The sequence below is a fragment of the Colletotrichum scovillei genome (assembly GCF_011075155.1).
Source record: "Colletotrichum scovillei strain TJNH1 chromosome Unknown Contig00009, whole genome shotgun sequence".
Classification (NCBI taxonomy): Eukaryota; Fungi; Ascomycota; class Sordariomycetes; order Glomerellales; family Glomerellaceae; genus Colletotrichum; species Colletotrichum scovillei.
Window position 1 is genome coordinate 4,145,394 of NW_023336267.1, and position 16,813 is coordinate 4,162,206.

The window sequence follows — 16,813 nt, forward strand, 5'->3', positions numbered from 1 at the left end:
TCCACATTTTCATCATTGATCCCGACTCCCCGCTTTCCATCACCTCTGCTGTTACACAACCAACACTGTGTTGTCCACGTCGCCAGACTCATCTTTCGTTTTGTCGTTTCAACTTTTCCCGTTCATTGCTTCGTTGTCGGCTGTTAGTCTGGTATCTTAGGAATAGGCAGGGAGGGGTGTTGGTTCGTGAACTCGTGGTCGCTGGCCAGACTGGTCTTTTGGCCGCCACAAGTTTGTGCCACTTTACGTCCAAGCTCCCAACTACCTTCCCTTAGGTACCTAGATACCGAGAGAGGTCAGTACAATATTCACTGGTCTGTCAACAAACATACATGTATATTTGACGAAATTGTGACCCAGGATTGTGAATTCGCTTGTGATTCTGATAGTGATTCCAACTTGATGAAGTGAATGGGTGTACTGATACTCTTGAAAAGGGTGCTCATCAACATCTATGACTAGAAAACTATCGTCGCCCACTCACTTGCCCGTCCCAGTACGCGGCTGAATACGTGGAGGAACATCAGTCATCGAACAGAGGACCAATGGTATGGTTCATAGCGCGTCGTGTTTCTCGTTATAACCTCAACCGATACATGTACATAATCCTACAAAAATACCACCATTTTCAAATGACGCTCCCAAAACACCACGCAGATGCAATTTGCTCTTGTCAAGTCCAGTCCAACCCCAACCAAATTAGATCCCGCACCAGCTCCTCTTCCTCTAAGTAGCTCGCACTCTGATCAATGAACGACCATATCAGGGGGTATAGGCGTGTCCCGCCGACTCCCAGTATCCGGGTTAATTAGGTCCGCCGACCCCAGCCTGTCGCACTGTGACACGAGACGCTTCGGCACCGTCGGCGTCGTCAGGTCCATCTCCATATCCCCCGGCGTCAAGCCCCGATCGGAACACGCGTACGAGACGCTACTCGTGTCCGACATCTCAACGTCCTCTCCTTCACCAGCGGCCTCCTCAAACGTCTCGACGCTAGGCGTCGGGAGATCGCCGCACGTCTGCACCTCCACAATGGGAGGGGGACGAGCAGCCACGGGCTTCCTTTGAGGAACCGACAACACCGGCGTCTGTGCCGCCGCCGCCGCCGCCTCGGCCGCCCGCAAAGCCGCCACCGCACCCCCCAAATTCTCCTCGTCCTCCTCCTGGTTCCCAATCGTCCACACCCACCGCCTCTTCTTCTCCTTGCGCTTGGTCCGCTTCCTGATACCGCCAGACGGGCTGACCGGCGGCGAGTTGGCCGCCAGCCCCGCCATCCGCCGCCGCATCTCCTCAAACGGCCCCGGCGTCATGCCGCCGTCGCGGGCCTCGTCGCTCGTGAACGCCATGGCGAGGTCCAGCACCGTGTTGGCCTCCTCCTGGCCCGGTGCCGGTGCAAGTGCCGTCTCCGTTGCTGCTGCTGCCGTTGCTGCCGCCGCCGCCGGTGATGCCGGGGAAACGACGTCCTCGACGAGCAGGTCAATGTGGGACTTTGTGTACGTTTCCGTTGTTATTGTCTGCTCGATGGGGCTGTTGTAGGCTACACGGCGGGCCGCCTTTTCTTGCAAGCGCAAGGACTGCCGGCGCGGTGAGATGGGAGTTTTGGCACTCGGCGGAGGGAGAGGCGAGTTGCGGAGGATGCTGTGGAGGGAGCGAGGATGCGTGTAAGGCAGCTTTGAGCCAACGAGGGTCAGGTTGTTGTTGCGTTTCCTCTGCGAGCGCGGCTCCGGTTGGTTGGCGATGAGGCCGATTGCCGTGAGGGGCGTCTTGGTGTCGATTGGCGAGAAGCCAAACATTTGGGGACCTTGGTTGGGCTCTACGGGGCCGGCAGAGAGAGGCGGGGTGGCTGTCATGGTGCTCGGAAAGGTGATCTCCATTGCGACACCGGGTGAGAGAGGGTGTGCGGTCAACGGTGTCTCAGGGTAGGAGACTGCGTAGGGCGTCTGGATGCGCAACTGGGGTGTCTTTGGGCCATTCTGCAGGCGCGAGGGCTGTGGTTGGGAGGTGTTGATGGCCGTGAGCGGTTCTAACGCCGTGGGTGTCGACCGCTCAATGGCAGTAACGTAGACGTTGGAGAGGGTGTTGAAGGTGGTTGGGTCCTTGGGATCGATGACGGAAAAGGACTTGTTGATCCTTGTGTGAGGTGCCGGTGATGTCTTGATGCTCAGAGACAGCTTTGGCCTTCTTGAGGCGGTTCCAGTCTGAGTAGCCATCGTGACCACGTGATGTGCCAATGTTGGACCCGGAAGAGTGGTATAAGTTGATGAGTCTGCGGCTCAGCCTAGATAGCCAGCAGATTGGGTCGTACAGGGGTCAAGTGACGACCTTAGCCTCCCGAACTGTTGGAATCCCCGGGATGAGACAAATCAGTTCAGAAAGAGGGGGGAAACCAGCAATCGACGAGATGTGGGAAAGAGAGGGATGGCGGCTATATAGATTAGGTTGCAAGTGGTGCAACGGTTAGAGTTGCTGGGTTTTTTTGTGAGGGGGTTTATCCAAGCTGGAGTCTCTGGGTGGCCGTCTGAAGAGGCGCCGCTAGACAGACATATATGCAATGCAGTGTGACTGGAGGAACAGACAATAGACGCGATTGAAGGAAGGAATGCGTCGCACGCAGGAGGACACCCCCTCGTCGCAGGCAGCTCCAGTTCTGGTTGGCTATTTTGGGCAGCCATATGTGATGGGGAAGAGGCGCAAGCGCCGGGCTCAGATGGGATCCTTGTCGACTCGAGTCGCATCCCTGCAGATTGGCCAATGACGATGGCGGGGGGCGTCGGTTGTCTGCCCGAAGCGGCGTCTATTTGGTTGTACGACCGGGGACGTTCTGGAGTAATGAATCCCTCGCCATTTCCGACAAGAAAGACGGTGAGCAGTACGGAGTTTGGTAGGCAGACTGGCGGATAGACGGAGAAAAGAGAGGACTTTGGTAGTCACGAGACAGTTGATGGTAGGTCGGTAGTAGGTGGTGATACACTGGTACCAAAGTTTGAGTGCGCTTGTTGGTCTAAGAAACATCCAAGACCTGGTCAACAGGCGGCTATTCAGACGCGGTCGTCCAGTCCCCGTTCTCGCTTCCGATAGTTGCCCAAGCCACGCGAGAGTTCGTCACAGAATGCCTGGGAAGTGGGAACCCACACTTGTGAATCCTCAGGTCGGTCTTGGCGGCCGTTGTAAGCAGGTGTTGAAAGCCAAAAAAGCCAACACTGCTGTGAGGGTCGTGAGGGCCTAGCACCGTTGGCGTGGGAATGTTGAGATGAGTGAGATGAGACGACGTAAGCTTTTGTTTGAGTGAGAGGGGCAAAGGAACACTGACCAGGACCAAAAAAAGGGCTGAGTGTATCGGAAGGAAGCGAACTCTCGTCTCGTCTCCGCTTCCCGTCCACAGCCCATGGATGATGGATCTTGTTGGAGCCTCTTTGGAGGAGTCATGCCAGCGAAAGCGAGAAATCTGTCTCGGCCTCCACTTTGATCCGTGCGAACTTTAAGCGAAGAGACGCGGCAGCCGAGGGCGCCGTGGACGCGGGGGTTCGACAGGCGCAGGAATCAGAAACAGAACTGTGCCACTTTGTGGCAACACTGGGTGGGCCATCGTGTTGGGAATGGGACTTGAGTCTTGAGGATGGGAAGTTGGGAGGATCATTCCCTCTCTTAGACGCCACGATGCCAAGCCACAGCACCACGGCAATCTCCAAACGCGGACCCCCCGCCCCGAGACCCCGCCCTGCAAATTAATCAGCGTCCCAAATTAGGTAATCCTGCAAGACCTCCCAAATTGACCCCAACATCACCCGAACAGATGGTGCCAGCTGTGTGAACCTGTCGTCTCCAAACAACGACATCCAAATGTCAACTTCACCGGCCGCCGGCCCTCTCTCAACCCCACAGCCGCCGGGCTGGCCGAGCTCTGTCGCAAATATCCCCAGAAAATAGAATATCTCCAGATACAGAGACATGCCATAGCCAAGATCACGAATGATACCCCCACGACGCATCACCGCCTTTCCAAAGCCTCTGTTATCCGTCCACTCGGCCGAAACGCCTCCCATCGTACTTCTCACTTGTCATTCGTACACGCCCGTCTCACACTATCATAATCACTTCGATAAGCCGATACCGCTCTCATCATTGGTTCGGCCATTTTCTTCAAACGCCCGCGTCTTGATAGATCTGGATGGATCAACGACGACTACACCAGGCCCCGCCGGCAACCTTCATGACTGCCCGCAGGCTCCGCCGATGAGTACATCTGAGTAGGACGACGGCCTCACTCAAGAACTTACACCGTGGATGAGAAGAAAACTTCATCATAAAACGAGATTAAGATCCAGTCCTACCGGTACTTTCTTGCTTCGGATATAAGCAGCATTGAGCAGTCTTTTTTCATACGACATCGTTTTAATCTATTTTGACATTTTCGGTATATAATACTATGGGTGCGTTGATGTCATCCTCCTGCCCTGTGCTTCTGGTTCGGGTCATACCGATCGCTTAAGGGGTACATGGATACCTTTGACGTATGAACATGGGCTTACACTCTCTTATAGGCTCCACATCCCAAGATACCTTTCCTCTCACTATTCCGGAATGGAGAGATGCTCAAGAAGCCGGGGACGGCCTTAGCCGACTCTTGTCGCTTCGAGAGTCTGAGGCCACTTTAAACTCCAACGCCTGGATAGCCCTGGCCACCCCATCTCAAATCGAGCAGCAGTGGGCTTACACCGAATCGTTACGCTTATCTGGTGCTACTCTACCACTCTTCGGCGTCCCCTTCGCGGCCAAGGATAACATTGACGTCGCCAGCTTCCCCACAACCGCAGCGTGCCCCAGCTTTGCCAATGGCCCTGTCGACCAAGATGCCGCAATCATCGCTCGTCTCAAGGCTGCCGGTGCCATCGTCCTCGGCAAGACGAATCTCGATCAGTTTGCTACAGGCCTTGTCGGTACCAGATCACCGTACGGTCCAGTGAGCAACTCTTTTGATCCCGCCAGAGTCAGTGGCGGTTCGAGTTCTGGCAGCTCCGTTGTCGTTGCGAGGGGCGTCGTTCCCTTTTCTCTTGGTACAGATACCGCTGGCAGCGGTCGTGTGCCTGCCGGTCTCAATAACCTTGTGGGAGTGAAGCCTACCAGAGGCGCCCTCAGCACAACTGGAGTTCTGCCCGCATGTCGCAGTCTCGACTGCGTGTCCATTTTTGCACTCACAGTCGATGATGCCGAGACGGTCTTGGCCCTGGCCGAAGGCTTCGATCCCAAGGACTCGTTCTCAAGGGCTCGGCCAGACGCTCCAAGTATGGTTGAGGGACATCGCATGGCCATCTGTGATGATCCTCCATGGTTCGGAAAGACTGAACAGTCTGTAGCGTACGCCAAGGCCCTGGAGAAGGCCGAAGCTCTTGGTTGGACGCTGGAGCCCAAGGACTTTTCTCCGCTATTCAGACTTGCCAGCTTGCTCTACGAGGGCCCCTGGGTCGCGGAACGCTACGCCGCCATCAGGGACTTCATCGAGGAAAACGGAGACAAGATGGACCCTACCGTCCGGGAGATCATCCTTAAGGCCAAGGACTTCAACGCCGCGGACCTCTTCGCGTCAGAGTACCTGCGACAGGAGCTGACCCGCGAGATTGAGGATCGATTCGGCAATTTCGACGCCATTCTGGTTCCCACGTCTCCCACCTTCCCTACCATTGAAGATCTCACCAGGGAGCCGATCAAGGAGAACGCCTATCTTGGCACATATACCAACTTTGTCAATTTCATGGACTGGACCGCCCTGGCGATCCCTGCTGGCTTCAGATCCGACGGACTCCCCTTTGGCATCACATTGATCTCATCCACGTGGGACGAGCCGAAACTGCTCTCGCTGGCACGGGAATGGCTTTGCACGGCCCCTCGACCTCTTGGAGCTACCAAGATTGAGAGACTCGAGGCACGGAAATCTGACGCCGTCGCCGCGGGCGAGCCAAAGACGACTCGTCTTGTGGTGGTAGGTGCTCACCTTACGGGCTTTCCCTTGAACAAAGACCTGACGTCTCGTGGAGGAACACTAGAGACGGCCACGATGACATCCCCAAGCTACAAGTTCTATTCCCTTGATACCGGCGGCACGGTAAAGAAGCCCGGTCTGCAGCGCGTTCAAACCGGCGGCAGCGCCATTCAGGTCGAAGTTTGGAGTCTGCCCACAACGGAGGTCGGCAGTTTTCTAAGCACTGTGCCTTCGCCTCTGGGCATTGGTTCTGTCGAGCTGGTCGATGGAAGCTGGGCTCCTGGTTTCATTTGTGAACCCTATGGGTTAGAAGGTGCCACGGACATCACACAGTTTGGAGGCTGGCGTGCTTTCACCAAGTCCCTGCCCCCTAAGGATTCCCATCTTGACAGTAATCCCAACACTCGCGACATCAAGACCGTTCTTATCGCCAACCGTGGAGAGATCGCCGTCCGAATCATCCGGACCTTGCATTCCATAGGTATCAAGGCTGTTTCGATTCACTCCTCTACCGATGGTCGCTCACCTCACGTACGCAACGCTGATGTATCACTGACATTGGAGGGCACTTCCGTCTCTGAAACTTATCTCAACGGCTCTCAAATCATCTCTCTTGCGAAAGAGGCCGGCGTCGATGCTATTATCCCGGGCTACGGCTTCTTGGCAGAGAACGCCGACTTCGCCTCAGCCGTCGAGGCCGAGGGTATGGTCTGGGTTGGACCGACTGCTGAACAGATGCGGCAGCTTGGTCTGAAGCACCTCGCTCGCGAAGTTGCCATTGGGGCAGGCGTACCTGTCGTACCGGGCAGCAAACACCTGCTCAAAAGCGCCGACGAGGCGCTCACCGAGGCGGTCCGCATTAGTTACCCCGTGATGCTCAAGAGTACTGCGGGCGGCGGTGGTATCGGCCTCAAGCGCTGCGACAACGCTGCGTCACTGGTAGAGGCCTTTGAAAGCGTTCAAAGATTGGCGCAAGCCAATTTTGGTGACGCCGGAGTCTTTGTTGAGCACTTTATTGAGCGTGCTCGGCACATCGAGGTACAAGTCATTGGCGACGGACAGGGCAACGTTACGTCTGCCGGCGAGCGAGATTGTTCCCTGCAGCGGCGGAACCAAAAGGTGATCGAGGAGAGTCCTGCCACGTTTGTACCACTCGATGTGCGCAAAAGGATGCGCAAGGCCGCTGTCAATCTTGCTTCTGCTGTCAAATATCGCAACGTCGGCACCGTTGAGTTCATCTACGACGTGGACACCGCGGAATTCTACTTCCTCGAGGTCAACACTCGCCTGCAAGTTGAGCACCCCGTCACGGAGTCTGTGACTGGTCTTGACCTGGTTGAGTGTATGATCCGCGTGGCGTCTGGCGACAGCAAGAACATCTTTGAAAAGTCAGAAGGGTTCGAGGTGAACGGCGCCGCGATCGAGGTGCGCGTTTATGCTGAGAGCCCGCTCCAGAACTTCCGCCCCTCTCCAGGCCGCCTTCTGGATATCTCTTTTCCTGACGATGTACGCGTCGATACATGGGTTGAGCCAGGGATGGAGATGTCATCATCGTACGACCCGCTTGTAGCTAAGATCATTGCTACGGGTGAGGACCGAACGACAGCGATCGCCAAACTCGCTGACACTTTGGAGAAGACGGTCATCACTGGCGTTGAGACAAATCTGAACTACGTTCGCCACATTGTCGCGTCAGAAATGTTCAAGTCTGGTGACTTCACAACGACATCCCTGAACACCTTCACATTCGAATCTTCCGTTTTTGAGGTCGTTGACCCTGGCACCCTCACCGTTGTCCAAGATTTCCCAGGCCGCAAGGGGTTATGGCACGTGGGCGTCCCGCCGTCCGGTCCCTTTGACGACTATTCCTTCAGACTCGCAAACAGGTTGGTTGGGAATGACTCCCGCGCCGCCGGGCTTGAGTGTACCATTTACGGGCCCAGCCTTTTATTCCACTGCGACGCCGTTGTAGCCGTAACTGGTGCCACCGCCGAAGTCAAAATCGACAAGGAGTTGGTCTCACAGAACGCCGTCTTTTCTATCAAAAGGGGCCAGACATTGTTCATCGGCGGCGCAACGTCCGGGTACCGCAGCTACCTTGCCATCCGCGGGGGTGTCGCCGTTCCCGAAATCTTCAACTCCCGCTCCACCTTCGCATTGGGCCAGGTTGGAGGCCACAACGGACGGAACCTACGCTCTGGCGACCTGCTTCCCGTGGGTAACCTAGCTGCCACGTCGCCGTCCACCGCTTCCGGCCCCGCGACCCCCATCCCGTCCGACCCGGGCAACGCAAACTGGTCCATTGGCGTCGTCCCCGGACAGCACTCGGCACCCGAGCACTTCACAGAGCAAGGCTTCAACACCCTCTTCGCCGGTGAGTGGATCGTCCACTACAACAGCAACCGCGTCGGCATCCGCCTCGACGGCCCCAAACCGCAGTGGGCCCGCCAAACCGGCGGCGAAGCCGGCCTGCACCCGTCCAACATCCACGACAGCCCCTACTCGGTCGGCAGCGTCAGCTTCACCGGTGACGAGGCCGTTATCCTCACCTGTGACGGGCCCAGCCTCGGCGGCTTCGTCGTCTTCTGCGTCGTCGCCTCGGCCGAGATGTGGAAACTCGGTCAGCTCCGCCCTGGCGACAAAGTTAAACTCCAGCCCATTGGCGTAGACGACGCACTCTTTCTCGAGGCCGCCCTCGAACGCTCCATCGCCGAGCTCACGCCCTTAGTGGTGGACGTCACTCCGCTCGCCAACAGCCCTACGACGCCCGACTCAAACCCGTTACTCGGCGACATTGGCAGCGCCGGCCGCCGCATCGCGGTCCGCCAGGCCGGCGACAACGCGATGCTCCTAGAATTCGGCACAGAAGACGTCTTCTCTCTCCGCCAAAGCTTCCAAATCTTCTCCTTCATCGCCCGCCACAAGACGCACCCGATCCCACACGTCCTCGAGCTGTCCCCGGGCGTCCGCACCCTCCACGTCCAATACACCCCCAAACAAGCCCCCGCGACGATCCTCTCCGCCCTCCGCGCCCACGAGGCCTCCCTAGGCGACGTCGCCATCCCCCCCTCCATCCCCTCCCGCACATTCCACCTACCCCTCGCCTTCGACGACAGCGTCTCCCGCGCCGCCGTCGCCCGCTACGCCGCCACTATCCGCGCCACGGCCCCCTGGCTGCCCAGCAACGTCGACTTCCTCCGCCACCTCAACGCTTTACCGTCCCCCGCCGACGTCGAGCGCATCTTCCTTGACGCTACTTTCCTCGTCCTCGGCCTCGGCGACGTGTTTCTCGGGTCTCCCTGCGCCGTGCCCCTCGACCCGCGCCACCGCCTCTTCGGGACGAAATATAATCCCTCCCGCTCCTTTACGCCGCGCGGCGCCGTAGGGATCGGTGGGCAGTACATGTGCATCTACGGCATGGATTCGCCGGGCGGGTATCAGCTTGTCGGGCGGACGGTCCCGATCTGGGATGACGTTGCCGCTTCCGCCGTAGTATCGCGTTCGCGCGGCGACGGCAGCAGCAGGACTGATACCGCAGGGGAACAACAACAGCAGCAGCAGCAGAAGCAGCCGTGGATGTTCCGCCTCTTTGACCGGATATCCTACTACCCCATCCCTGAACCCGACCTCGACGCCGCCATCACCCAAGGCCGCGTCTCCGACCTCGTCCGCATCGAAGAAGGGAGCCTCGACCTCGCAGAATACGAATCTTGGCTGGCGGCCAACGAAGCCGACATTGAAGCCACGCGCAGCCGCCGCGCCGAGGCGATTCGCAACGTGCCGTTCATGGAGGAGCTGCTGCAGCCGTATAACCCGCCCGAGAGCGAGCGCGAGCGGCACGGTATCTTTGGGGAGGATGGCGACGGCAGTAGTGACGGTGGAGTGGCGGGGGAGAGGATCAAGGCGCAGATGCCCGGCCGGTGCTGGAAGTGCGAGGTGAAGGCGGGGGACGAGGTCGAGGTTGGGGACGCGCTCGTGTGGATTGAGTCGAACAAGATGGAGATCAAGATTGGGAGTCCCGTGAAGGGGAGGGTTGTCAAGATGTTGGTTGCGGAGGGGGATGTGGTTGGGCCGTTTGATGATTTGCTCGTTGTGGCGACTGAGTGAGAGTGGAGAGGGGCACCGTGGGATAGGGACAGAGTGCGGTTCCGTATTTGAGCGATGTCTAGCTCCATTTTTCATGACTTTGATATGACTTACAAGCCTACGATGTTGATGTGGTATAGAAGTTAGATACTTGTGGCTTGAGCAGCATTCACTAGATCCTCGCGCAATAATGTTACAGAACAGAACACGTGCACACAAACACCCAAGTAGCTCTCGTCTCTTCTATCGAAATGATTTACGGGTATCCAAGAGACACGCAGACTATGTGAGTAACACAAACACCCAAAAGCAAGTGTTCTCCCCACCTCGCCGCCTTTCCCCCCCTTTTTTGATATACCCAATCCAAATTTCGCCAGCCATAACCAGAATCATTGTACATATTTCCACTTTCTACATAAACTCATGACCCGTAAGAAGGAACGAAGTATTTTCCCGGCCCAGGTCAGAAATCTCACCTCCAGCTCCTCCTTAGATCTTAATCTCCGCAGAAGCCCTCACAGCCCCCAACCCGCCCACATCAGCCTCCAACATCCTCAGCGCCTCCCTCGCGAACGGCGCCGCCTGGGCCCGGACGCGCAGGCTCCAGAGGTACTCCTCGACGCGGTCGGCGTAGTACATGGCCTCGGCGTCGTCGTCCGAGGTGGCCCACAGCAGCCCCGCGAAGGAGCCGATGGCGGCGAGCTGGGCGGAGGCGGCGAAGCCCCAAAAGGACTGTATGTGCTCCATTTGCAGGTTGGAGATGATGTTGGAGGCGTTTGCGAGGCGGGCGCGGGCGCCGGTGCGGATGGCGTGGCGGAGGGAGTCGGGCGCGTTGGAGGAGACGTTGCGGACGAGGGAGCGGTGCAGGGCGAGGTCTATTGAAATGTAAGAGAGGTGGAGGGAGCCTTTATGATGTTAGTAGATGCTTTTTTTGCGATGGTTTTTCGCCATGCTTGTCCGCGAATATATGGGAGAAAGAGAGAGAGAGAAAGGGGCAGATGGGAGGCTCACCATTTGCAGAGAGCTTCTTGAGACGCGTTTCTTGAAGCTGTAGGGCTTCGGGAAGTTTTGCGTACCACTCCCGTAGCATCATGACGATGGGCTTCGCGAGCTCGGCGACGCCCACGGTGCCGACCTGGTCGAGGGTGCCACCGCGGCGGGTCGCCTTGGCCGTGTAAAACGTGCCGAGCACGTCACTGAGGATGAGAGACAGCTCAATCTGCCGCAGGAACAGCTCACGCCCGACAACGACCTCGGCGCTGCCCTCGGGGTCGTGCTCCTCGTCGGCGGCATTCTCGGGGAAATCCTCGATACAGCACGGCCGGACGTCCCAGTCCTCGTCGAGGCGGATGTGCGAGGGCCGGCCGTGGACGAGGGCGCCCCATTTGTCTTGCATAAACAGAGCCCAGGCGAGGCGGCGGCGCAGGCCCTTTTCCCAGTCCGGGATGGCCCAGTCGCTGCAGTCGACGTGGAGGCCGAGCCCCTGGCCGAGGGCGATGAGCTGGGCGGTGAAGGTCCATGTGTTATTGCGGAAGCGCTGCTGGATGAGGAGGCCGGCTTGGAGGGTGGAGATCTTGGGGCGCTTCATGTCGTCGCTCATTGTGCGGAGGGCGAGGGCCTCGAGGGCGGCCTGGTCGGGCTGCCATGAGGAGGTGGCGAGGGTGCGGTCGTACAAGGACCAGTCGAGGGCCAGGAGGTAGACGGCGGCGAGGAGGGGCGGGGAGAACTCATGGTAAGAGCGGGCATATTTCTCTAAAAAGACCTTTTTGTGGAGGATGGGGAAGCTAGGGTGGACGATGCGGAAGTAGAGGTTGACGAGGGTCGAGCCGAGTGGGTGGACGACCTTTTCTATGGCGTCGAGGTCGGCTATTCGTTGGGGTTCAGACGAGGTTTCGCGGTCGCGGTGGATGAGGAAGACGGTTGAGTCGTCGAGGCGGCGGACGAACCTGACGGCCGGGTCTTGGGGACGATGGAGGTCCAGAAGGGAGGGCTCCCGGTAGTCTGTATTGCCGACGTATTGGGAATGGGTCTTGAGATGGAGGCCGAGGGTGCCGTCTAGGAGGGAGACGGGCTGGTTGAATGTTACGTGGTGTTCTGAACCGGCGAGAGAAGGTGACAGGGCCTCAAGCAGTTCGGGAGACGGATGCCTGTAGGTCCGTTAGACTGGGTGACTTGAAAAGACGGAGAGGGAGAAAGTGAGACTCTTTACTGGGCGAGGGAGAGTAAGAGAGAGAGAGAGAGAGACGAATAGGTGTATGAGGACGGACCCGGGACACTGGACAGCCGGGAAAGGTTGATGGCATGAGCCAATGAGAAGGGGGCAATGAGACTATTCAGGAAGGACGAGGTACCGCGTTACAATAAGACATAGGAAAGGCAAGGTATGGTAGGGTAAGGTAGGCCGGAGAGTCTAGACCAGTGTAGAGAGTAGTTCAAGACGGCGGGAAGATGAAGGTACGATAAGAGAAATGTCACATCACTTACGTTATCTCATCCTGGGGATCCAGCGGGACGGGAGCAGGTGGAGGACCCGAGGTTGCAGAGACGGAGCCATTGGTTGATGGGCGATGTTCCGGGGGATCGGTAGCCTTCCGGCGCTTGCGCGGGAGCGGTCCGCGGAGATATGTGCACGGCTGGCCGTGAAAGGAGCACATGACGCACTTATCACGGCCCTCCTCGCGGACGCAGCGCGTCTTGCGCTGACGACATATGTCACAGGGTCGACTCTGGGCGGTGGCTGCGGCATTGGAGGCGCCCAGTGCTGCTTGTGCCGCCGTTTGGCCGACGGCGGCTGCTGCAGAGGGGTGTGCCTCGAAGGAAGGGATGTTGGCTGAAGGCGAGGAGGCCGGCATGGTCGTTGAACCCGGGCCGGCGGTGGCGGGGTCGCCGTAGGGCGCCGGTGTGGTGTCCATGTCCATGACGGGCGGGCGGGCGGAACCGGGCGACAGCCGAGCCGAGGAGCGCGGGGGCGTGCGTGCGCTGCGTGCGCGAGTGTAAGGTAAAGATAAGGGGGGGTGAAGGGTTACGCAAAAGGTTGTGATCAAATTGGGTTGTGTCAGGCGACAGATAGTGCCGAGTTGTGCGAGAAGTGAAATTCGAGATTGGTGAGGTACGTAGTATGGAGTAGGAAGGTTGTTTGGTGGAAGGGGAAGTGGTCACGTAAAAGCAGTGACACACAGCATGAAAGACGGGGGGACTGGGAGTCGTATACGATGATGCGCGAGGTGCTGCCAGAATGGGAATAAAAGGGAAGACTTCCCCGCCGCCGATGATGGAAGATTTTCGTGTGAGTGCCCTCCGTTTTCTCTCTTTCAGATACGTCAAACGTACTTGGACTGAGTGAGCGGCTATGGCACGGTAGCCATGAGGCTGATCAATCACGACTGAGCTGAGCTGCAAGCGAGTGTCATGGACCTGTCAGTCGGTAAAGGTACCTAGGCCCGGCCGAGTGGTTGTCTCTGTGCGTCTGGGATGAGTGAGATACTGCATGGAAACACGCAATGCAGTTTTCGTCCTCCAATGAACCCCACGGTTAGGTACTCGAATCCGGGGTCGACACTGATGGTCTGCTCAAAGGTCTCGAACACTCGGACAGTGAGACAAGCTCTCCAGAGTCCAATGGCTTATCGCCGGGGTCGTGTGTCGTCTGATTCGGCTGGGCTGCGTGCTGCTCGCTGCTGTTATCGCAAAGCCTGGTCGGAATATTTTTCATCGATAAGTCTCCCATGCGGTGGTGTGAAGGTACAAAGTTACGGATAAGATAAGATATCCGAACGCTGTGTGGGATAACTGCAAACTGGGGTGGGGGAGGCAGAGAAAGACTAGCCGGATACATCGGGAGGTATTTACGAGTACACCCATACACCTAGACGTCAGAAGACTACATACAGATACAACACTGCTCAGTGCAATTCCCCGTAGCCCCATTGCCATGCCCCCTGCGGGCCCTGCCAGCGGCGTTGCCGGCTACGCGGACGCGGACTGGTCGGACTGCTGACAGCTCCCGGTCCCCTAAACTTCGAGAACACGGTGCCAGACTGCCACTAGGGGTACGTACCCCCGTCTGAGGTCAGGTAAGCTCCAGCTTGCAACGTCGACGGAACAAGAGCCGACTCTAGACGCCTGCCTCATTTTCCCTCCAACCTGGAAGTTTGAACCACCGGCAGTAACGAAAGGGACACGATATCTACAACCTTATTCACAAGCTCACCACACTCTACGAACGCCAGAACGACGACAACCAGCACCCGCTAATCCAAACAACCGCCTCCAAACTACCTCACGATTCGCGATCCCGTTCGCCTTCTCCTCGTCAAACCCCCTTTCTTGTCTCCACGGAAGATGACATCGCAATAACTTACAATGGCCAAGGCCCCAAATCATGGAGCCCACCAAGACGACTCCCACCTCCCGGGCGCCGTCGCCGCCCACTCCCACCACACCCCGAGCGAAGAGGACAGAGGCCTCCTCGCCGACGACCCTCTCTCTCCGCACCACCATGAATCTCACGGCGCCGGCATAACCACCACCGCCAACACCGGTGACGAGGGGTACTTCGTAACAGCAAAGCAGTACGCCACGTCCCTCCGATCTCCCGGCACCCCCCGGACCCCGAACCGCGTCCGCTTCAACCCCATCCCCTCCATCGTCGAGCCGCCGCCCCCCCGCGCCTCAATGACCAACAGCAACGGCGGCTCCTCCGCCCGCGCCAGCCGCGACAGCTTCGACGTCGACGACGACCTCTTCCACCACGCCCCCGGCGCCGACGACCACGACGACCACCACCGCCTGCCCCTCCTCACAGACATCGAGGCCCCCTCCGTCGTCCTCGCCAACAGCCCCTGGGGCGAGGACGCCGACGACGTACACGAATGGGCCGAGCAGGAGCGCGCGAGGCCCAAGTCTGGCCTCAAGATGGCCTTCATGAACATGGCCAACTCCATCATTGGCGCCGGCATCATCGGCCAGCCCTACGCCTTCAAGCAGGCCGGCTTGCTGGCCGGACTCGTCCTCCTCGTCGGCCTCACCGTCGTCGTGGACTGGACCATCTGCCTCATCGTCATCAACAGCAAGCTGTCGGGGAGCAACAGTTTCCAGGGGACGGTCGAGCACTGCTTCGGCAAGACGGGGCTCATCGCCATCTCGGTCGCGCAGTGGGCATTTGCCTTTGGCGGCATGGTCGCCTTTGGCGTCATTGTCGGCGACTCAATACCCCACGTCTTCACGGCCATCTGGCCCGACATACGCGAAATGCCCGTCTTCCACCTCTTGGCGAACCGGCAGGTGGTCATTGTAGTCTTCATCTTGGGAATCAGCTACCCGCTGACCCTGTACCGCGATATCGCAAAGGTGAGTCGCCTGTTGCATCTGAACGGGGGGTCAGAAATAAGAACACTGACACAGTACTCGTTCCCGTTGATAGCTGGCCAAGGCAAGCACATTAGCTCTCATAAGCATGGGTGTCATCGTAGCGACTGTTATCATCCAGGGAGCTCTCACTCCCAAGGCTGACCGGGGCTCCTTCACACCCGCCCTTCTGACCGTAAACACTGGCATATTTGAAGCCATTGGCGTGATATCCTTCGGTTCGTCCACTTTTTGCGTGTGTCTCACACAACCTCTGTTCTTTGGCTAACGGGACATGAAAATGATCACCAGCATTCGTGTGCCACCACAATTCCCTCCTCATCTACGGCTCCCTCAAAACCCCCACAATAGACCGCTTCTCCCGCGTGACGCACTACTCAACCGGCATCTCCATGGTCGCCTGCCTCCTCGTCGCCCTCGCCGGCTTCGTCACCTTCGGCGACAAGACGCTCGGCAACGTCCTCAACAACTTCCCCTCGGACAACGTCATGGTCACCATTGCCCGCCTCTGCTTCGGCCTCAACATGCTCACCACTTTACCTCTAGAGGCATTCGTCTGCCGCGAGGTCATGTTCAACTACTTCTTCCCCGGCGAGCCCTTCAACATGCACCTCCACCTCATCTTCAGCTCCGCCCTCGTCGTCTCCGCCATGGTCATGAGCCTGCTCACCTGCGACGTCGGCGCCGTCTTCGAGCTGGTGGGCGCCACGTCCGCCTGCGCCATTGCGTACATCCTCCCGCCGCTCTGCTACATCAAGCTCACCACCCGCTCGTGGAAGACGTACGTCGCCGCCGCTATTATTGTGTTTGGCACCGTTGTCATGGTGATTAGTCTCATACAGGCAGTCGCCAAAATGATTAGCAGTATGTTTAATTCCCCTTTCCCTTTGAACCAAATCACCCGTCCCTCAAGATTATCAGATCAACTAACTACAACCTCAAGGTGACGGCGGCCCTGCAAAGTGCATGTAAACCACTGTATGATTAAAGAACAAAAAAGATGAAGAAGACGGGTTGTTTGTATCGTCTAGAGTAAGAGTAGGAAACCAGCTGGCCGCCCCCCATCGCGTTCCAGGCGCGCTGCGGAGATACGGGAGGGAATGGGTTATAGACAAACCCCCGGAACCGTTGTATAACACCGTGGTCTTTGGTAGACCAAGTAAGGTATTCAGGGTATTTAAACATTATGGTGTTCCTTTTTTTACTTTCATGTTTTCTTACTAGACGCGGCAATTGGGATTCGCGTAGGAGTTGCCCAAAGAAAAACAGCATTTGATTTTTCTTAACAAGACGGTTTTCGCCACTTTTCCTCTTTTGAAACGTGATGACTTACGAGGTACACGCAGTCGCGTAGTGGTGTATGCACTACGGGGCATCGACGAA

General features: G+C 57.9%; 4 protein-coding genes across 4 annotated transcripts; 2 read left to right on the top strand and 2 right to left on the bottom strand.

The window, feature by feature from the left end:
* Positions 1–80: 80 nt before the first annotated feature.
* Positions 81–3,391, bottom strand: HER10_EVM0011811 (uncharacterized protein). Its single transcript, XM_035481230.1, has one exon. It carries the CDS (start codon positions 2,208–2,210, stop codon positions 747–749), a length of 1,464 nt encoding a protein of 487 aa, XP_035330134.1. The 5' UTR covers positions 2,211–3,391; the 3' UTR covers positions 81–746.
* A 965-nt stretch (positions 3,392–4,356) lies between these two features.
* Positions 4,357–10,243, top strand: HER10_EVM0005384 (urea carboxylase). The gene is made up of 2 exons (XM_035475005.1): positions 4,357–4,430; positions 4,542–10,243. The coding sequence occupies exons 1-2, from the start codon at positions 4,427–4,429 to the stop codon at positions 10,082–10,084; spliced, it is 5,547 nt and encodes a 1,848-aa protein (XP_035329345.1). The 5' UTR covers positions 4,357–4,426; the 3' UTR covers positions 10,085–10,243.
* Positions 10,244–10,283: 40 nt separating this feature from the next.
* On the bottom strand, positions 10,284–13,927 carry HER10_EVM0011949 (fungal specific transcription factor domain-containing protein). Its single transcript, XM_035481357.1, has 3 exons — positions 12,548–13,927; positions 11,075–12,210; positions 10,284–10,968 (listed from the first exon to the last, which is right to left on the bottom strand). The coding sequence occupies exons 1-3, from the start codon at positions 12,979–12,981 to the stop codon at positions 10,553–10,555; spliced, it is 1,986 nt and encodes a 661-aa protein (XP_035330159.1). The 5' UTR covers positions 12,982–13,927; the 3' UTR covers positions 10,284–10,552.
* Positions 13,928–14,158: 231 nt separating this feature from the next.
* HER10_EVM0010100 (transmembrane amino acid transporter) lies at positions 14,159–16,701 on the top strand. The gene is made up of 4 exons (XM_035479570.1): positions 14,159–15,412; positions 15,486–15,648; positions 15,722–16,294; positions 16,374–16,701. The coding sequence occupies exons 1-4, from the start codon at positions 14,426–14,428 to the stop codon at positions 16,400–16,402; spliced, it is 1,752 nt and encodes a 583-aa protein (XP_035329938.1). The 5' UTR covers positions 14,159–14,425; the 3' UTR covers positions 16,403–16,701.
* The last annotated feature ends 112 nt before the right edge of the window (positions 16,702–16,813 follow it).